This window comes from Euleptes europaea, chromosome 13 (genome assembly GCF_029931775.1).
Source record: "Euleptes europaea isolate rEulEur1 chromosome 13, rEulEur1.hap1, whole genome shotgun sequence".
In the NCBI taxonomy this organism is placed as follows: Eukaryota; Metazoa; Chordata; class Lepidosauria; order Squamata; family Sphaerodactylidae; genus Euleptes; species Euleptes europaea.
Genome location: NC_079324.1, coordinates 62,660,203 through 62,679,785, shown reverse-complemented (window position 1 = coordinate 62,679,785; position 19,583 = coordinate 62,660,203). Strand labels below are relative to the sequence as shown.

General features: G+C 48.9%; 1 protein-coding gene and 2 non-coding genes across 3 annotated transcripts; all 3 read right to left on the bottom strand.

Annotated features, from left to right (window-relative positions):
• Nucleotides 1-1,226: 1,226 nt before the first annotated feature.
• On the bottom strand, nt 1,227-10,381 carry TRAFD1 (TRAF-type zinc finger domain containing 1). Its single transcript, XM_056859634.1, has 11 exons — nt 10,314-10,381; nt 8,162-8,297; nt 8,015-8,068; nt 6,475-6,880; nt 5,365-5,622; nt 4,200-4,267; nt 3,196-3,423; nt 2,946-3,066; nt 2,206-2,536; nt 1,643-1,706; nt 1,227-1,274 (listed from the first exon to the last, which is right to left on the bottom strand). Exons 1-11 carry the CDS (start codon nt 10,361-10,363, stop codon nt 1,227-1,229), a joined length of 1,764 nt encoding a protein of 587 aa, XP_056715612.1. The 5' UTR covers nt 10,364-10,381.
• A 4,651-nt stretch (nt 10,382-15,032) lies between these two features.
• Nucleotides 15,033-15,196, bottom strand: LOC130486623 (U1 spliceosomal RNA). Its single transcript, XR_008933750.1, has one exon. It is a non-coding gene; the product is annotated as a U1 spliceosomal RNA (small nuclear RNA).
• Nucleotides 15,197-18,157: 2,961 nt separating this feature from the next.
• Nucleotides 18,158-18,321, bottom strand: LOC130486622 (U1 spliceosomal RNA). Its single transcript, XR_008933749.1, has one exon. It is a non-coding gene; the product is annotated as a U1 spliceosomal RNA (small nuclear RNA).
• Between the last annotated feature and the right edge of the window lie 1,262 nt (nt 18,322-19,583).

Sequence of the window (19,583 nt, the reverse complement as noted above, 5' to 3'; positions counted from 1 at the left end):
CTGCCCACCCTGGGAACTGGTTGTGCCTTTAAAACCTTATTTTGACCCCTCACCAGCGTCACTTACCCCAGTAGAATCTGCTGCCATCAAGAGAATCTCCCCCCACCCTTATGTTTTCCCCTGGCTCTCTTGAACACCAGGAGCTCGGAGTGTACGCAAGAGGGATGGAGCCCTGTGTGCTCTTCCCCACCCCCCCATTGGTCAGAACTGTCCTTATTCAGCCCAGAAGTGCTTGAACAGCATAAAGCAGAGCAATCCGCCTGATGCATAGATGAGATTCTAAAAAGTCGGTCCACACTCAGATTGTGAATAAAATTTAACTACACACAACCTACAAATCACCGATGATTGGGCCCAATCAGAGTTACTAGCACTGCTAGCTGTGAAGGAATGGACTATCGTGCCCATCCCCATTTCTTCTGTCTGGCCCCTGGCCCATGCAGTCACACAGAGGAGACAGACCGACTCTACTTTGCAACATGGTGACATTTCAGTATTAGCCTCTGTTAAAAGAGACAGGCAGCACAAAACTGGTAAATACAAATTTTTATTACAAGAAATTTAAAACACATTCTCTACTACAGAACAATAAGCACAGGGAGGAGGGGAAGAGGACAGGCTGATCTATCAAAGCGTGTCTCAATTTTTAGGACATTAACTGGGCACTTCTGGTATTAAAGACAAAGAGCTCCACCCACCCCACCAACCACAGATTATGGCTTTCCCTCAAGTTCTTCTCTGGAACTCAGTCCGATTCGCTAAGTGCAGGAGGAGGAATTCCTCTTCCCGACGGAGTGCAGAGCAGGCTCCCCACTGCAGCAGCGACCAGTGTCAAGCCCGACGTGTCCAGCTGATTGATCTCGTGTGGTGCTGACAGGGCTCCTCAGCCTCATGGCTCTGGCGGATGCCAACTCATCAAGGGATTTTAAGGCCAAGTGTTTCAAGCAGGCCACCCTCCAAAGCTGTACTACTGTTAAAGCAAGCAAGCAAGCTGGGATTGTCTGCCCACCCAGACCCAGCCCAGCACGTCAACACATTGCACATTTACAAACAAAACGTGAACAGGAATTGAAGCTTCCTGCTGCCACATCTCTGCCCAGCAGCTGTGGTAGGGACCGACCCCCAAGTAACTGCCTACATTAAGACCAGTACTGTTGCAAAAATCCTTTGTGCTAGAATAAATGCAGGTGACCCCCCCCCCCCCCACTTGGCCCGGCAACACCCTCCTATTCTTCTTTGTCAGGGTAGGCCGATTCAGTCTGCCATGGTTTTGCCTGTGAGAAAGAATAGCAAGAAGTGAAGCAGTGGCCTCCTTCCAAGTTTTTTTTTTTTTGTGGGGGGCGGGGGCTTGCATCTCAAGAGGCTGTGAAACAGCTGGGATTTTTTGGAAAGCTTTACTCAGTACTTGGGATTTGCATTATCGAGCCGAGTCTGGTAACCTGTGCTCCAAAAACAGCGACTGGTCATCCAGCACTTTTCTCCCCAGCCGGGACTCAAAGCAGCTTAGAACATTGTTCTCTTCTCCTTCATTTTCTCACAACCACCCTATGAGGTAGGTCAGGCTAAGAGTATGCAATGGGCCCATGGTCACCCAGGGCGCTTTCATGGAAGAAGTAGAGACAGCCCTGGAGGCAGCCCTTACCGTGCCGCTGCTGCTGCTGTATTGAGCAGGCCCGGTGGGACTCGTACCGCCTTCGCTTCTCAGCCTGAGAGGGGAACAGAGAGAACGTTACAAGCGGAACCTGAAAATCCCTTCCAAGTTAACAACCACATTACATGAGGTGGCAACTGCAGGAAGGAGAATTTGGGAACTGGGGTGGTGGTGGCTGAAAGCCTCCCCTACCCTCTGTCTTGACTGCCAGCCTCTCAGTATCCCCCTTCTCCCAACCTGTGACTTCCTATCCTTCTTCACTGACTCAATGGGGGAGAACATCTACGATTCCCACGGTTCCTGCCGACAACTGAAAGCCTGAACGGACTGACCAGCCTCCACTGTAGAGCTCGCTCGGGTTTTGCAATCTCCCTCCACTGCCAGCTCTTGCAGCTTCCACATGTGGAAAAGGGGGTGGGGGGAGACAACCCCAGCACTCCATCTGAAGCCACACAGGATGGGGCGGCAGGTGCAGTCTATCCCCAATGCAAACCGGAAGTGCTTCCAGCCTCAAGGGCAGGGGTGCATGCACACATGTTCCCTGGGCACTCTACCTGGGCCGCGTTGGAACTGTAACGGGGAAACTCGGCACGTAACTGCTGGGAGGAACGTTGTGAGGGGAATGCCTTGCCGGCACGGGGCCCCGGACCTCTGCCTTCCTGTCACTCTGGCCCCAGCGCTGTGCTCTCTCTCCTCTGTCGCCACCTCCCTGGTCCTTGACTCTCCCTCGCTCCAAAGGGCCGATTTCAGTCTCTCTCCTGTTGCTGGGAGAATTCAGCTGGATGCGCCTGGCAGCTGCTGGGTTGCCCCGCAAGTGGCTCCCCCGAACGGGCTGGGGAGGCCTCTGCTGCCCGAACTCCTCGAGGTACTGAGGTGAGACTTCCCCTGAAGCAGAAAGGAAGAGATTACACTTGAAGCCACGCCTGCAGAACGCGAAAACCATCAGAGAAATGGAAGAACACTCTGCCCCAGGAAACAGGCCATGCCGGCAATTCTGCACCAGGACACTGGAAGGATGGTCCAACCACTGCAGGCTTCTATTCCAAAGCACTGTGAGCATCATGAAGCACAGCCAGGAGAGGGAAACTGAGCCGGAAATGTTGGGCCCCTCCCACACCTCACCCTAAAGCACGCACAGCCCTTTCTCATCTTGTAGCACACAAGACTCCAAAAATGAGGCGTGTCCCTTCTCTGAGGAAGGAGGCATCTCGCTCAGCCCCCAGAATTCTCCTGCCCCAGCCAACGAAGCCGGCTCTTCTCCCCTGCCCACCCCCTACTGCTCATGCAGCCATACCTTGATGGCGGATGCGTCTCCTCGGCGGGTCTGGTGACTCCGTTTTCTCCGAGTCTCCTGTGGCTGGGGGCCCCGGCTGGGAGAGGGATCTCCCCGTGCCTGGACGCAGGTCACACTGGTCCTGGGGCAAGACAAGAGACCAGTCGTTTGGACACCTTCCCAGAGAAGCACAAGGGGCCAAATCTGCACAGTGAGCTGGCCGGCTCGCTCTATGAGACCGGTCAGACTCTGCCAGTGACAACTGCATTACCTGGTGGTGGAAGAGGATCTCTTCTTCCAGCTGGACTCCACAGAACTCGCAGGGGATCATGATGCTGCCCCCGGAGTCAGGCTGCAGAGGGCACCTCTCCCTGCCCCGGGACTGATTCCTCTGCAGCTGCTCCCACAAGTCTGTAAGACGCTCGTCCTGATCCGGCCGAGGGAGGGAGGAGCTCCTCTTGCTGAAGGAAGCCAAAGCATTCGCTGGGCTGCACCCCGTCTGCCACACAGACAAGGGGGGGAAGGTGTCAATTAAGGCCCACCTTATAAGGTCTCCATGGCGAGTAAGAAACTGTTCCACTATCCCCAACAATGCAAGAAGAAGGGTAGGGAGAGAAGAGACTCAATTTCTGTCTGTTCATTTTCAGGCCTTGCTCTAAGCCCACAAGAGCTATATATGCCCTATTCCTCCTTTCCGGGTATACAGTATCATCAGCAGTAAGCACACATTTAGAGTCCGCCCGGGCATCTCTTTCCCCCACCCAGCCATGGCAGTCAATCTCCTACTTCAATTCTGAATCACTGGCTTTAGAAATATTCCTGGCTCTCCTTTCCTAGAAGCCTCAAGGCAGAGGACAAGCATTTGTTCATACAGCACCAACCACCAATTAAAAAACAAAGCATATTACCATTGTGGCACCACCACCAAGGTGGTCCTACACAGAGCTCTGCTGGATCTTACCTCCCTGCGAGGTGGCCTCTGGAGTAGACCCTCTCCTGAGAGGAATTCCTCAAAGGTATGCAGGAACAGACCATGTATCTCCTCCATACGGGGCTGGATCCCACAGATCTCTGCCACTAACAATGACGCTTTCCCCACGGCCCAAGGAGCTGTATCCTGTTCTGACCTGGCTGCCCACCCCCCACTCACCTTCACTGATGAGAATTATGAACAGCAGAGAGTCTTTATTCAGATTACGACCATCAGTGCCATACAGGGGGAGGCAGCCGCAGCCCCTCCACTTCCCAGCCTTTGACAGAGATGGGAAGACTAACCTGATGAAGGATTAGATCTTCCTCCGGGTACAGCTCCTCACAGAATTCACAGGGCAGCAGAGTTGCAACTGCAAGGTGAAGAAAAGCAGGATTATCCACTCACATAAACCCTCACAGTACCTAGCAAGCAGACTTCTGTTTTGAATTCATTGCACATAGACATTCGGAGCACTAGACTGGAGTCTAGCACCTTAGAAACCGGCAAGATTTTCAGGGTAAAAGCTTTTGAGAGTCAAAGCTCCCTTCATCAGATCTGACTCAGGGAGCTTTGACTCTTGAAAGCTTATACCCCGCATATCTTGTCAGTCTCCCAGGTGCTTCTGGACTCCAGTCTACCTGCTCTACTGCAGACCAACATGGCTACCCTCTGGAACTATATTCAGAGCACTGTATGCACACACTCTAAGGCTGATGCTCTGGAAGGCAGGTTACCCTTCTTCCCATTTTACAGTGGATGAATCAAGGCCAGCAGATGGTGAGTCGCCCAGGGCCAGCCTGCAAAAATCTGGCAGCAAAAAGATTTGGGGCCATCACTTTGAAGCTCCTGTTCACGCAGTTGTTGAAGAAAACTGACTCTGACACACAAGGCGATTTTATGTCACCCGTACATAAAGAGAAAGCAGGGCGGCACCCTCCACATCCCTTCATGAGAGCATCTTCTTTACAGCCGCATTTCCTCAACTTTAAGCATCCACTCCATGGTCAGAAGCTATGCCGGGATGTGTCAGCAGACTGTTTTCTTGCTCCGCCAAATGGTTTAGTCCTGCAACGTTCCTTTCCCAAATTGAGCTTGTGACATGAGTCACAAACAGGACAGAGATGTCCTGTGTCTCAACAATAGCAATGTGAGACACTTCATGCCTCATTGGGAGAGAATCCCAGCAAGGGCACCTCGTGAGACTGGTCAATCCTGAGAGTCCCCAAACTGCCATTGCTAGAAGGGCTCACCTACCCCCTTCCTCCCAGCGCCTCCCATTCACACGGAGCCTGTATCTGGGTCTGGTTCCAGTTTCTTCCAGCCAACTCCACTTGTTACCTACACCACCCTAAGTCAGTCCCTCCAAGCTTTCTCTCATGAATCCGACTAAGCTCCCAGCGCACTTGCAAAAGCATTCCACAACCAACGGCAGCGACACAACCTTAGTATGCTACAAGTCATGCTTACCTTTTGACTTGTTGGAAGTGTTCACCGACCCCAACAAATCCTGAGAGAAGATATTGAGGTTGCTGGCTTCAACGGAATTGCCTGTGGCGCTTGTTCTTGCGGGGCAGATGTTCTTCCAGAACTCCCTCTGGAATTCTGTCGCGCTGCGGTCGTGCGTGAGGTTGTCGCGCTGCAAGCTCAGAGCCAAGAGGTAATCCAACTGGCAGTCAGGTTCTCTGCCACCAAAGGCCAAGGCATTGTCCACCTTCCCTAGGTGACCTTCAGGGGGAAGAAACACAACCAGCTGTTAGGCAGAAGCAGTCGTGCTTTGAGCCTAACCCCGGGGGCAGACCTGAAGGCACAAGATGCATCGGCCTCAGTTGTGCTTCTGGTCACTGCAAGGCTCACTTGCTTACTACCTCCTCTCTGGAAGAGGCCAGGATAGTTTCAGCCCCGTCAACAGCATCCTTCGAGGTAATCCCATTGTTTCAGAGGGGGCTGCCAGAAAGCTACACCATCACGTTTACACTCAGAGAAATGCACAAGGTGGAGTTATTGAGGAAGGCTTGCAGCTGAGTAGATTTCACTGAGTGAAGCTATATTTCCTAACGCTAACCTCTGCCAACAGTGGTCAACTACTTCAGCAAGTAAGCACTTTGGTTTTGAAAAACAGGAGACTGCTCACAAGGCGCCCAGCTCGCTTTTCCCTTTCCATGAGATTAAACTCTAGAAGAAAAGTACTAACCTGCAGACTCCTGTAAGCTAAAATGTGGCCATTACAAAGGGGCATTCTAGCCAAAAGCCATTTTCTCTTTGGAATTGCCCCCTCCCAACATTTCCCGCCCACTCAGACACAGCAAACAGCAGAGTACTACTACTGGATCTTCCAGGAACAAGGAAATTCCTGCTGAGCAAGCAAAAACCCAGCTGCCGTGCTTGCCCGGGGAGACACCAGCAGCCCAAAGGCCAGTGTTAATGCACCTGGGGCAGGGGGAGAATAAAACCAGAAAATTGTGTGCAGCCAGGAGCAGCACAGAAGGGGTTCAGTGCAGACAACTTTGAACACTCAAAGTGCCTAAGATGCTAAGCTACTGTTTTTTCAGTCACCCAGTTCTCTTTTGATGCCATCACCCTGATTTCCATCTGGCTGCAGCAGATCGACATTCCTCCTGGGAAGATTCCTGGGAAACTGCTGGCTCGAAAGACAATTGTAAAGCCTGCTCTCCGGGAGTCTGTTCACCCTCGGCAGGGGCCCCAGAGAGCCATCTGAATTGAGGATGTTTCTGATCGTCTGGACGTTCCGTAAAGACACCTCAGAGTTCAAGCAGGGCTTCGGCTGGCCGAGTTGGCCTTCTTCAGCCTTCTTCCCACAGTCCTCGGGGTGCTCCTTCAGGTCTTTCAGCATCACGTTGCGGCTGCATCTGCTGCACTGCTCCGTCCGGGTGCCGCAGTAGTCCACGTGGTCCTGCAACTTGTGGAACGCAAGCTCCAGGTCGCAGTGCTGGCAGGCCACAGGCCGCAAAGGGCAAGCCGAGGCCTAGGAGAAGAGAGCCAAGCAGGGTCAACAGCCGCAGGGCATCATACCCAGATGCAGGCAAACAAAGGCACTTTACAGGGTATGCGCCTCAGAAGACCTCAGGATGGGAGACATCACGAGGGGCTGTGGCTCAGCACTAAGGCACAGGCTGTCCCAGGCAAGGGCCACAGGTTCAAGCTCTGGCAAGTCCAATTCAAAGGCAGAGGCTGTTGGTTGACCAATGCTCTAGAGTCAGGCTAAGAAGGGATCAAAATTAAGTACCCAAAGTCAAGGGGGGAAAAACATCCAAGGCCAAAAGTTATACAATCTAAAAGTTATGTCCAAACAAAATATGTATGTATTTATTTCATACATATTTTGTACGGACATAACTTTTAGATTGTATCAGTTTTGGCCTTGGATGTTTATTTTTTCCCCTTGACCTTTGGGTACTTAATTCTGTTTTTTAGGGTTACATTTTTTCCCCTTTGTTTTTGGTGTAGGAAGGGATCAAGACATCGTGCAGCAAAGACAGCTTGCCGTGCATTTCGAAAGGCAAAGGCGTTGTGAGCTGCAACAGGAACCCTTGGTAACTCTGCCCCAGCGCACAGCCCCTTTGCCACCTCCGCGGCTCATCCGAACCGACTCAGGTACTAAGTTGTCCCCATGGACAAGCCCCATGGACATGTTACTTATGAAAAAGCCCTTTGGTAAGGTTCCCCCATCTAAAAATAAAAAGTTTCAGCCAGGCAAATATATTAACAAAAGCACTAACATCATTTATGTAAATACCTGCTTTCCTGAGTCAGAGCTCACATCCATATATCTGAAGAAATTAGCTCCAACTCATATTGAAATAAACGTTACTAATCTTTAAGGTACCCCTGGACTTTTGTTTTATTTCGCTACAAGAAAAAACTGACATTGCTACGCCTCTGCAAATATGTTACTAGACTACACCGAGTTCTGAGAAGTGCATCAAGGCCCCTGCGTTGGTCATTCAGCCTGAAACACTCGGCTTTCCTCCAGCTCACAAAAACCTGGAGCCAGGCCACAGCAACCCGGCCAACGGCCTTTCTGCTGAAGCTCTGCTCACTTCCGAGGAGCCGCCAGACGTCGTCGGGGACAAGGCCGCCCAAGATTCAACTGACTAACCTCATGCTCCGGTAGGTCGCCTCTTTCCATTTTCATGCTGCATTTACAGGTAACCTGCGATGAAAAAAAGATAAAACGTCAGGACAAAAGCCACTTCCCATGGAGGAGCCAAATCAGAGAGGAGGACAGGCAAGGCTCCTCAGTCACCTGGGTGTGCTCCAGTTCCATGTGGTTCTTCATTTCTGACTTAGGGACCGACTCTTGGCAGAAATGGCAAACCCCAATGTTCCTACAGCAGTGGATCTCGTGGATGGTGAAGTTTGCCACAGGAATGTCCTTTTTGCTGGTAAGAGACAGAGGGCACGCAGACAAGTCACCGGGGAAGCAGCAACAGAAAGGCTTTGGAGCCTTGGCTTGGAATCAAACTTCCAGGCACTAAAGGCACTTTCCTGAGAAAAAGCCCCACTGAATAACATGAGAGTTACTTTCAAGCTGACCTGCTTATGATTGCTCCCTTAACCCTGTTACTATTTTAGAAATTAATGTACAAGGCTTATTTTCAGTTAAGGCTCATAACTCCCAGGACAGTCTTTTCCGCAATCTTCAGCCATGACCAATTAATCAAAAAAGTTCCATCTAGACATCAGGAAGTATTTTCTAACAGTTAGAGCGGTTCCTCAGTGGAACAGGCTTCCTCGGGAGGTGGTAAGCTCTCCTTCCCTGGAAGTTTTTAAGCAGAGGCTAGATGGCCATCTGTCTGCAATGCTGATTCTATGATCTTAGGCAGATCATGAGAGGGAGGGAGGGCCTCTTGGCCATCTTCTGAGAATGGAGTAAGGGTCACTAGGGCGGGGTAGGGGGTAGGTAGTTTGCAATTTCCTGCATTGTGCAGGGGGTTGGACTAGATGACCCTGTTGGTACCTTCCAACTCTGATTCTACAATGAGTCATGGTTTGAATCCACATGAAAAGAGGCTTTTCCTTCCCAGTGTTCCTTTCTGCTTTAATCAGCTCCTTCTCCTTTGCTAGATAACTGTCCTGCCCCTCCCTACAGAAATAAGTTATCTAACGAACGGTGAACTTTAACACCATTATGCTCCCAGTTCCCAGTTGGTGCGGTGGTATCTCTATCCGGCACCAGGTCTCAAGCCTCGGTCAGAGCCTCGGCCAGGCCTGTTACACCTCTTGTTGGCTCCATGACCAGCTGTTCCCACGCACAGTCACTTACAACAACATCTCGAAGCCTTGAGCACACATTTTCCCAGCCAAAGCAGGATAACTGAAGCATCCCAGTATCACAACATTTTCTGCTACCTTATTTCCCTCTCCTTGTGAAACGTTTTTGATCTGTCCTGTCTACAGAATTTGTTTCCAGGAGCAAGCGCCCCACTGACACTTCCCATTCCACCAGGTTTCTCAAACACAGGCCAGGCCTACAAGTTGCTGTTTCGCACCATGCACCCGACCCTCCCACCTGGCTCAGAGGCCACTAGCATTTGCATACAGGAACCTGTGACCACTCCCCACCGTGGCCCTTCTTTACTGCTCCCCCCTCATTCTTAATTTCTTACCCACGCCCACCAATAGTGTCCCAAGAATTTAGTACCCCATCCCTTTGGGGTGGGTCATCCCGAACCGAAGGCTCCCCAGGTCCTGTTGCCTTTCCCCCAGGAGCTAGCTGAAAAACTGCTCTGACTGCAGCCCAGCTCCCTTTTGGTTCAAGTGGAGCCTGCCTCTCTTGTTCAGGTTCAGCTTCTTTATGCAAACAGTGCACGGAATGACTGCTATCTGCCAGGGTTATAAGGCAGGTGCTCTCTCTGGCAAATGAAGCTCATGCTTCCACAGACAAGCCTGAGGAGGTATACAGGCAAAGACACCTTTACACACCTGCATGTAAATCAGCTGGACTGACCCTGCTCCTCTACTATAGCAAGATTTAAACAATGGCGAGTTTTTAAAAAACGAGTTCCAGTTTCCAATCTACCCAGCACAACCCCAAACAGGCACACATGTTTTGTTTTATTTCTACCCTGCCCCTTCCCAGCGCAAGCGGCTTTTAAATTGTAAGGTGCTACAATAGCATATTCACATTCTTGGAACGTCAACAGCAGCTTTAGAATCTCTTGTCAACAAGCAGAATTTACAAATTAAAATTAAAAGTATTCAGTGACCCAAGACAATTGGGAAGGGTGCGCTGCTGAAATCTTTCTGAACATCATCTTCATGGGGAGAAGGATTCTCAAGAACACAAAGGCAACCAATTTTAAAGCCCAACTGTGAGATCTAATACACTGGAGGGCAGACACCACGGAGGGCTGGAACAAGCAGTGTCCTTCAGCACACAACTTAAGTCTTCTTACCAGTTGCTGCACAGCTGGGTTTCACTTTCCTCTTCTGCCACTGCAGCCATCACGCCCGTTTGTTCCAGGAACTGGGAGGAGAGAGGAAAAAAGGTCACTTTCTGTTTTCCTTTCACAGGCCTGCTTACTCATTCCCCTCCTACTCACATTCCCTGCCTCCGTTACTCTCAAGATCAGCCACATTTCACTGCTGCTGGCATAATTCCAATGAAATCTATTCAGTGGTGGAAAGTGCCGTCAAGTCACAATTGACTTACAGACATCCTGTAGGGTTTTCAAGACAAGAGACGTTCAGAGGCAGGTTTGCCATTGCCTGCCTCTATGTAGCAACCCTGGGTGGTCTCCCATCCAAGTACTAACCAGGGCCAGACCCTGCTTGGCTTCCAAGATCTGAGGAAATCAGGCTAGCCTGGGCCATCCAGGTCATGGCATGAAATCTATTCAATCTGATTGAAACCAACAGGTTTAGGCAGGAGAAGGCAAGCTGACCGAAGCTTGGGAGGTTTATGACTCATGTGCACACATTCTAAACACGCCGTTGTTGTTCTCAGTCTCTGTGCAGTTTTATACATACACAGGCCATTGCCACGGAGCTTATAGAATGGAGCTACGAGGACCCTGAGGCGTTCCTCCCCTTCTTCCCTTCAGCTCATAGTTTTCCTACCTTTGCATTCATGATGGGAAGAGAGGATCCCTGATCAGTTCTCTCTTGGCCACACAATGAAAAACACAGCAGACAGCTTACAGCACCACGCACGTTTCAAAGGCCACAATCTTTTAAAAGGAAATCCTTCAGCCACTTACCTAAAATCACTTTAATTTGGAGAAAAAACTTCACAGAACTTCTTGCAAAGTCATCCGATCTGGTCTCTGGTTAGTCTAAAGGAAGAATGGAAAAATTGCAACTGAGGGGCTCTTTCATAAGCATTAAGGGAACTGCCTGAGAATGCAAGGAAGTATGCTGAGAGGGCCCCCAAGTTCTTAAAGTAGGGATTCCTGTTTTTTGCAGAATGGGGGTGGAGGATATGTTAAAGGGCATGATAAAAATGCACGTAGGGAGACTGGCAGATATTTTAAACGGTGGTGGTTATTTCTCTTACACCCCATCCCGGGCCAAGAGTCAGTCAAGAGCCCTGCTTTGTTAGGAACCGGGGGTGGGGGGGAGACAAAGAGCCAGGCAAAAAGCAGCCCCCTTCCCCAAAACCCACCCGTTCAGAAGGCAGGTTTTTTTTTTAAAAAAGGTCACGACCTGAGACTTGTCCAGTTTCTAGAAGAAGAGCTGGTTTTTATATGCTACTTTTCTCTACCACTTGAGAGAGAATCAAACCGGCTTACAATCCCCTTCCCCTCCCCACAACAGACACCCTGCGAGATAGGTGGGGCTGAGAGAGTGTGACTAGCCCAAGGTCACCCAGCTGGCTTCGTGTGCAGGAGTGGGGAAACCAGCCCGGTTCACCAGATGTACCATGGCAGGCACCCCTCTACGCATACCTGAGGCCCAGGGCTGCCGACTCCAGCCTGGGAAATTCCTAGAGATGTAGGGACGGCGTGTGTGTGTGTGGGGGAAATCTGATCCACACTCTATGGTATACCACAGAGTCCGCCCTCCCAGACCGGTCCTAATTCCTGGAGGTCTCCAGGCCCCACCTGGAGGTTGGCAACCCTCCCCAGAAGGGTGCCCAAGGTCGCCGCTCCCCACAGGAGGCTCCCCACAGCCCACCCACTGTGAGGAGAGGCTCCTCCAAGGGGGTCCGAAGCCTGTATTGTCCCCCCACGCCGAGAAAGGGCCCCCCGCGCTCCTCCCCGCCGGTTGAACCGTCCGGGGCCCCCTTTCCCGGGGCCCACACCACCCGACCCTCACCCGCGGTAGGAAGCTGCTGCCGCCGCTCCCTCAGACCCTCCGCGCTTTCTAACCCGCCCCCATCAGGCCGATTGGACGGCGCCGCAGGGCCGTTAGCCCATCCCCGGCGCTCATTGGCCCACGGCCGCGACGAACCCGCCCGAGCCTCCCTGCGATTGGCCCAGGCGGGTGCCTGTCTACGGGGGAAAACCCGCTCTTCCTCTCGTTAAGCCTCTCACGCGTTCTTTTTCTCTCCCTTTCCGGACAGCCGCAGCAGCCGAACGCGCGAACGGAAATTGATTGGCTGCGGCGGGCGACGTCATCGGGGGACGCGCCACGCCCACTCTTCTTGCGCCCGGACGCAGAGAGAACCCCCGCGTGGGGGGGGGATTCCTTTCCGCTCTTTTTGTGTTTCCGCATGGAAATAATCGCCTTTGCTATCTTGAGCGAGATGGTGGGATGCAAAGGACCGTGCAGCTCAATGCTCGCTCTGTTTGGTCGAATGGAGAAAAAGTTAGGGAGATGAGCAGCGGAGGCTAATCCGGTGAACCGGGTTGGCTTCCCAGCTTCTACACACGAAGCCAGCTGGGTGACTTTGGGCTAGTCACAGCTCTCTCAGCCCCACTTACCTCACAGGGTTCTATTGTGGGAAGGGGAACAGAAGGTGATTATAAGTCGGTTTGATTCTTCCTTAAGTGGTAGAGAAAGTTGGCATATAAAACAACTCTTCTTCGTCTCTTTGCAGGTGGTGGTGGTGGTGTAGTGGTTAAAAGCAGTGGTTTGGAGTAGTGGCCTCTGATCTGATGAACTGGGTTTGATTCCCCACTCCTCAACATGAGCTGCAGAAGCTAATCTGGTGAACTGGATTTGTTTCTCCACTCCTATACATGAAGCTAGCTGGGTGACCTTGGGACAGGCAGTTTTCTTGGAGCTCTCTCAGCCCCACCTACCTCACAGGGTGTCTGCTGTGGGGAGGGGAAGGTGATTGTAAGCCGGTTTGATTCTTCCTTAAGTGGTAGAGAAAGTGGCCATATAAAAACCAACTCTTCTTTAGAAACATGATACCAAGGGCAAGGTTGCGCTTAGCAAAACAGCGCACTCAGACAAAGATACCAAATACAGAAACAAGGCTAAGGAAATGTTGGCATTTCTTGATAAGAGATAAAATTTCAGTTTGCAGCCGGCTGAGTGTAGAGAGCACATTCTAAGGATTTACTTGTGCAAGAGGGAGGCCGTTCATACTGTCAGAAAAGGGTTATCTTATATAAAGAGTACATGTCTTTTTGATGCTTTATAAAGGATAGTGTTAAAACATAAATAGTGTTAGATAACTTATATAATGCTAGCTAGGCATTAGATATAAGAGTATGTAAGCATAAATTGATGTTAGGGTGTAAGTGGGGGGGGGTAGATCCAAGGATCCTAATTTTTTTCTTGCATTGACATATTATTGAGTAGGCTTCTGTTAATTCAGTCCCCTTAAGGAAGGAAGCCTCCGTTCTTATGGGTTCTTATCACCCCAGTGGGTACATAACTGTCAACTAGGTTGATTTATTTATTTATTCAATTTCTATCCCTCCCCAACCAGATGAAGACTCCACAGTGACTTAATGTGACTTAAACGATGTGACTTAAACGGTTTATTTGAAGGCACTACTGCATAATACATTACAAAAGCAAATTGTAAACTGCAGTTACATGCATGAAAAAGCCTGGATACAAAGCCATCAGATATAGGCATATCGCTACAGAAAATAACATGGGATATATAAACAGGCAGTGCAATAAGCATAAGCAAATAAAACATGAGTCTATAGTATAGTTCTAAACCAGTTCTCAGGAAAGGGGCAGTGGAGAGATGAACCATAACCCACTAGCCATTTTAAATATACTTGAAACAAAAAGTTGCAAACATAATGCACTACAGCCAATCTAAATGTCAAACCAATAACTGACACCCTACCACCCTTCTGACCTTCATGTTATACCTCAAGTTCCTAGCAAGCAAGCAGATGCAGTTTCATAGCTTCCTAACCAAGGATCCAGGTGGTTTGAAGAGTCAGGACCCTCATAGGCTCGTGGGCCTCTCAACCCACAGACTCCTAAAAATAAGGAGGGAAAGACGGAGTGAGGATACTCATTTAGAGGCCTCAAGGCATCCTCAAAGGAGGTGGGCTCTCCATAGAAAAGGCTACTACTGCCCCAAAAGAAAAGGCTGCTGCTTCTCTAAAAAGAAAAGTTGCCCCCAAGCCTGCCTTCCACACTGGACTTACCTACATTTTCCTTCGACAGGGGAGGTACCATAGTGGCATCCCACTCCCCAGAGGTGGAGTCAAAGGACTTATTCCCTCATTCGTGGTTTACTATGGCACCCAGGGGACCAAATGCCCGTTCCCCATAACATCTTCCTGGTATCCCAAAATAATATGCCAGTCTGAGCTCTTATCAGTCTTACATGGTTTTCTTGTCAGTTAAAGTTGCAGGTGTGTACCTGAGCCGTGGGGACTTTTTCCTTTCTCAGCACTCAGAAGTACAATTTGGGGCTTTCAATGTGGATTTTCAGCTGGAGGTTCAAGGAAAAGTAGTCCTGTATAGCATAACTGTGTGTTCTCATGGCATCTCAGCAGCTGCTTATCTTAACTCAGTAGGTTCTAGGTCAAATCAAGCCTGAACTGTTCTTAGAAGCTAAAATGACTAAACTGAGGCTAGACAATAATGCTGGGAAAAGCTGAAGGCAGCAGGAAAAGAGGAGACCCAACATGAGATGGATTGACCGAATCTAGTAAGCCACACTTAGAACAAACACACACAAGAGGAGAAATGGAAGAGATAGAAAAAAGTAGATAAAAGAGATTTTTCTGTCTTTGAACCAGGATGATCAGGGGAAAGCGCGAACGCAGTCCCCCACTACCACAAATTATGCAGTCGAGTTTCCCGCATTTGGGGAAATCGCAGGGGTCAGCACACCCGAAGTGCAATGGATGAGCCTCACCCTGGGAAAACCACCTTCGTGATCATGGTGTCTCCCCTGCCAGGTAAGTATGAGTTGAGAGGGCACCGGCACCTCCTCGCCTCTCCTGGGCCCTGACACCCAGCTCACAGTGGCCACCCCCACACCCCTTCCCCTCATCTCAGCTCAGCACATCAGTAACGCCGCCGTGCTCCAAACCGCATGATGTGTTCTGGGGGGCACAAGGGGGACCCCAATCAGCATTCTTTTTGTTCCCACAATGCTCTGCTTGTACAGTAATTTGCATGCCCGCCCGCCTCTCACTGCTTCCTTCTGACGCAATACACGGGCAGCTGCTTCAGCGAGTTTTCCATTGGAGCCCCGGAATGGCAGGGCGGAGTCTCAATGCATCCTTCCGCCTGCATCCTAGAAGAATAAATCCCTGAGGGGATCGCTGCGGTTAGTCTATTACCACAAAAACAAGAAACAGACAGACATCACTTTTATAAGAGAATAAGATTGGAGTCTATTGCAATGTTTAAGGTGATACATACAATATTTTTACTGTACTGTCTTCTATGGTAACCCACTTTCTGCATTATGGTATTTCTTGCCTTGGGTGTATGATTGCACTGTTTTCAAACTCCTACTACATTGTGTATTCATGGGATGAGGCAGCAGTGAAAAAGGCAAACCATGAGAGGGAATATTAGGAAAAGGATTGAAAATAAAACAGCCAGTATTGTGATGCCCTTGTACAGAGCTATGGTATGGCCTTATTTGTACTTATGTGTATAGTTCTGATCGCCGTATGTAAAAGGGTATTGCAGAGCTGAAAAAAGTACCAACCAAAAGAGGGTGACCAATATAATTAAGGGGGATGGAGCACCTTTCCCATGAGGAAAGGCTGAAGAGTCTGGAACTTTTCAGTTTGAGGGGGGCGGGGGGAAGACAGGTCAGGAGCAACATGATAGAGGTTTACAAAATTACACATGGGGTGTTGAGAGTAGATAGAGGAGCTTTTTCTCCCTTTCCCATAATTCTGGAACTCAGGGAGTTGTTAGGTTACAGATTGAGGACCGACACAAGGAAATACTTATTTACTCATTGAATAATTAAACTGTGGAATTCATTGCCAGGGGTGGTAGTGATGGCCAGGAGCACAAATGGCTTTATAAAGGTGTTAGATTCATGGAGAGAGGTCCCACTGATGGGTACTAGCCATGATGACTAAAGGGAAACTCAACAAAGAGAGACGACAAACCTCTGGATACCAACGCTGGGAGGCAGCAACAGGAGGAGGCCTTGGCCTCTATGCCCTGTTTGTTGGCCCTCCAATGCAACTGAGCCACGGGGAAGTCGCTGGTGGAAAGTGCCATCAAGTCACAGCTGACTTATAGCAACCCTGTAGGGTTTTCAAGGCAAGAGATGTTTGAAGGTAGTTTGCCATTGCCTGCCTCTGCGTAGCAACCCCGGAGTTCCCTGGTGGTCTCCCATCCAAGTACTAACTTCTGAGATCTAACGAGATCAGGCTAGCCTGGGCCATCCAGGTCAGGGCGGAAGTCCCTAGCAAGAATTTATTTTATTTCAGACATGTATATACCTTCACACCACAATAGTGTATGCAATATGATAAATGACAAAAACAAATAAAATCTTACAACACTTCAACAGAAAACCAACCAAAAATAACACACTAAGAAAGCAAAACCAGTAGCGTCAACCAAAAACAGCTCACACCTCGAGGCATGGCCCCACTCTCGTGCCATCTGAAGCACTTTCCTCAATGCACTTTCAAAACCAAATGAGATCAAAAAGAAATAACAACACTAACGGGAATAGTATTAACCAACTTAACTGAAAGTCAGCTGAAACGGGGGAAAAGCCTTGGCATAATGCTTAACGATGCACAATGATGGTGCCAGGAATGGAGACAGGGAGGATATTCTTTTTTTTTTTTTTTTTTTTAAGGAGGATATTCCAGAGCCCAGCAGTGCAACTGGAAAGGCCCTGCCCATTGCCACCACCACCCACCTCACTCAGTGGAAAAATGCAAGGCGACCATTCAAACGTCTATCTTTCTACAGCTGAGGAAGAGGCTGGATTTTCCCTCTCAAGGGTTACCCAGTTTTTCTGGTTTGTACTCAACTGGAAGGCAAAGACATCACCCACAATACAGGTTCCTGCTTGGAACTGCCGGATTTCCTTTCTTTATATCCTTCTACAGATCACTTTTTTGCTTGTTCAAAGCTTTTCATTTTCCCAAACGAAACCATTAAATAATTTTCGCCAGTCTTTCACAATCTTTGCTCTGACCTTATTAATGGCATTCCATCCTCTACATTGGACAAACAGGCCAGTCCCTGTGACAAAGACTGAATGGACATAAGTCTGACATCAGAAACCACAACATTCAGAAACCAGTGGGGGAACATTTTTACCTTCTAGGACATTCAGTTGCTGATTTAAGAGTAGCAGTTCTCTTACAAAGGGATTTCAAAGGGAGGTTAGAAAGAGAGACTGCTGAATGACAACTAATAATGAAGCTCAAGACTATGCATTCTCCGGGACTTAATAGAGACCTGGGATTCCTGTCTCATTACCAATGCTGATTTCTCCACGCCTACTATCCCTCTGCATATCACACCGAATCCAATCACACCTGCTAATGTCATTGACTTGCTTTTGACATTTACATTACCATTGTGTGTGTAATTCACTCGTCTCTACTTAAGGATAGATGGACTCACAATCTAGCTGTATCTGAAGAAGTGAGCTGGGGGCCCCAAAAACTCAAACCCTACCAGAAATTTTGTTAGTCTTTAAGGTGCTACTGGACTCTTGCTCTTTTCTACTGGTAGTGACAGACTAACCCATGGTGATCTATCTCCACACAAAGTAAGGCAAGGTAAACAAACAGAGGAAGATATTTTGCATATAACGGTAAATACCATGTGTTAAGGAAAATGAAGCAAAGATAAATGTAAAGAAAGGTTACAAGGAACAATTATTGCAATTTAGAAGCATTTTATCTATTTTTGTGACCAGAATGATCAGGGGAAAGCGCGAACGCAGTCCCCCACTACCACAAATTATGCAGTCGAGTTTCCCGCATTTGGGGAAATCGCAGGGGTCAGCACACCCGAAGTGCAATGGATGAGCCTCACCCTGGGAAAACCACCTTCGTGATCATGGTGTCTCCCCTGCCAGGTAAGTATGAGTTGGGAGGGCACCGGCACCACCTCGCCTCTCCTGGGCCCTGACATCCAGCTCACAGTGGCCACCCCCACACCCCTTCCCCTCATCTCAGCCCAGCATGTCAGTAACACAGCAGTGCTCCAAACTGCATTCTGGGGCGGCAAACTGTATTCTGGGGCGGCAAAGGGAACCCCGATCAGCATCTCTTTTTGTTCCCACAATGCTCTGAGTGAACATTAATTTGCATACTCGTCCACCTCTCACTGCTTCCTTCTGACGCAATAGGCAGACAGCTGCATCCGCTTCACTGGAACTCTGGGATGGCAGGGAGGAGTCTCAATCCATCCTTCCCTCTGCATCCTGGAAGAGTAAATCACAGCAGGGGGAGGTAGCTATTGTTCGTCTATTACAGCAAAAACAGAGACAGACAAAGAATCTTTTGACATGTTAAAAGCAAACAGGTTTTCGCCAGAGGCGTCATTCACTTCTCTGTGTCACTCCTTTTCTTCTGTCTGCTGTTACTTTATTAGAATAAGATAACCTTTATTGGCATAATATTGATGGTCACAAGGTCAGAAGATAAATAGATAATACATATCTAATTAAAATTAAGTTTGAATTTTAACAACTTCTGCCAAAAACTTAGCCACCTTCACCGTAACATCAGTTGTAATGTCGTTCAGCAAGAATTGGCAAGTGGATGTTCTATAAGGGGCCATTCGTTTGCTGATTAAGGGTAATATAATTTTTTTACGGGGTTCTTCATGTAAACGACAATCTAAGATAATGTGATGTAGGGCGTCTGGCTGGCCCGTTACGCATGGACATACCCTCTTGTTAAAGGGAGTCTTAGTAAATCTCCCGTATAAAACCTTAGATGGAAAGGAATTGAGTCAAGCTAACATAAATGCTCTCCGTTGAAGAGGTTCCTTAAGTGTACTAAAGTATTGCTGCAGCTTTCCGGGTAATATTGACAAACCCATTTTAAATGGGGAACATACTGGCGGAGTGAGCGGGCATATTTTCTGATATTCATGATCTCGGAGTTATTGTTTGATTATAAAAAGAGCTTTTTCCTTTAGCATTAATAACTCATCCAGGTTAATTCCAATTTGATTGTTTGGCTAAAATTGCAGAGAACCAGCTGGCCCTGAATGGATCCTTCAGAAGATGGAACATTAGATCTTTCAAGTTGGCTCTAAATGTTACTTTATTACACACTTCTCTCAGCTATTTATTTGGAAGGAAATTACGCAGGATTTCAAAGGAATATACTTCCGAG

Bases quoted from the DNA above. Each gene is read 5' to 3' on its own strand.
- TRAFD1 (XM_056859634.1), bottom strand. From the start codon at position 10,363: ATGGCTGCAGTGGCAGAAGAGGAAAGTGAAACCCAGCTGTGCAGCAAC. The intron at 5,623-6,474 runs GTGATGGCATCA...TTCCCCCTGAAG, and splicing joins GCAGCCAGATGGAAATCAGG to GTCACCTAGGGAAGGTGGAC. The intron at 4,268-5,364 runs GTAAGCATGACT...TTCACCTTGCAG, and splicing joins CACTTCCAACAAGTCAAAAG to TTGCAACTCTGCTGCCCTGT.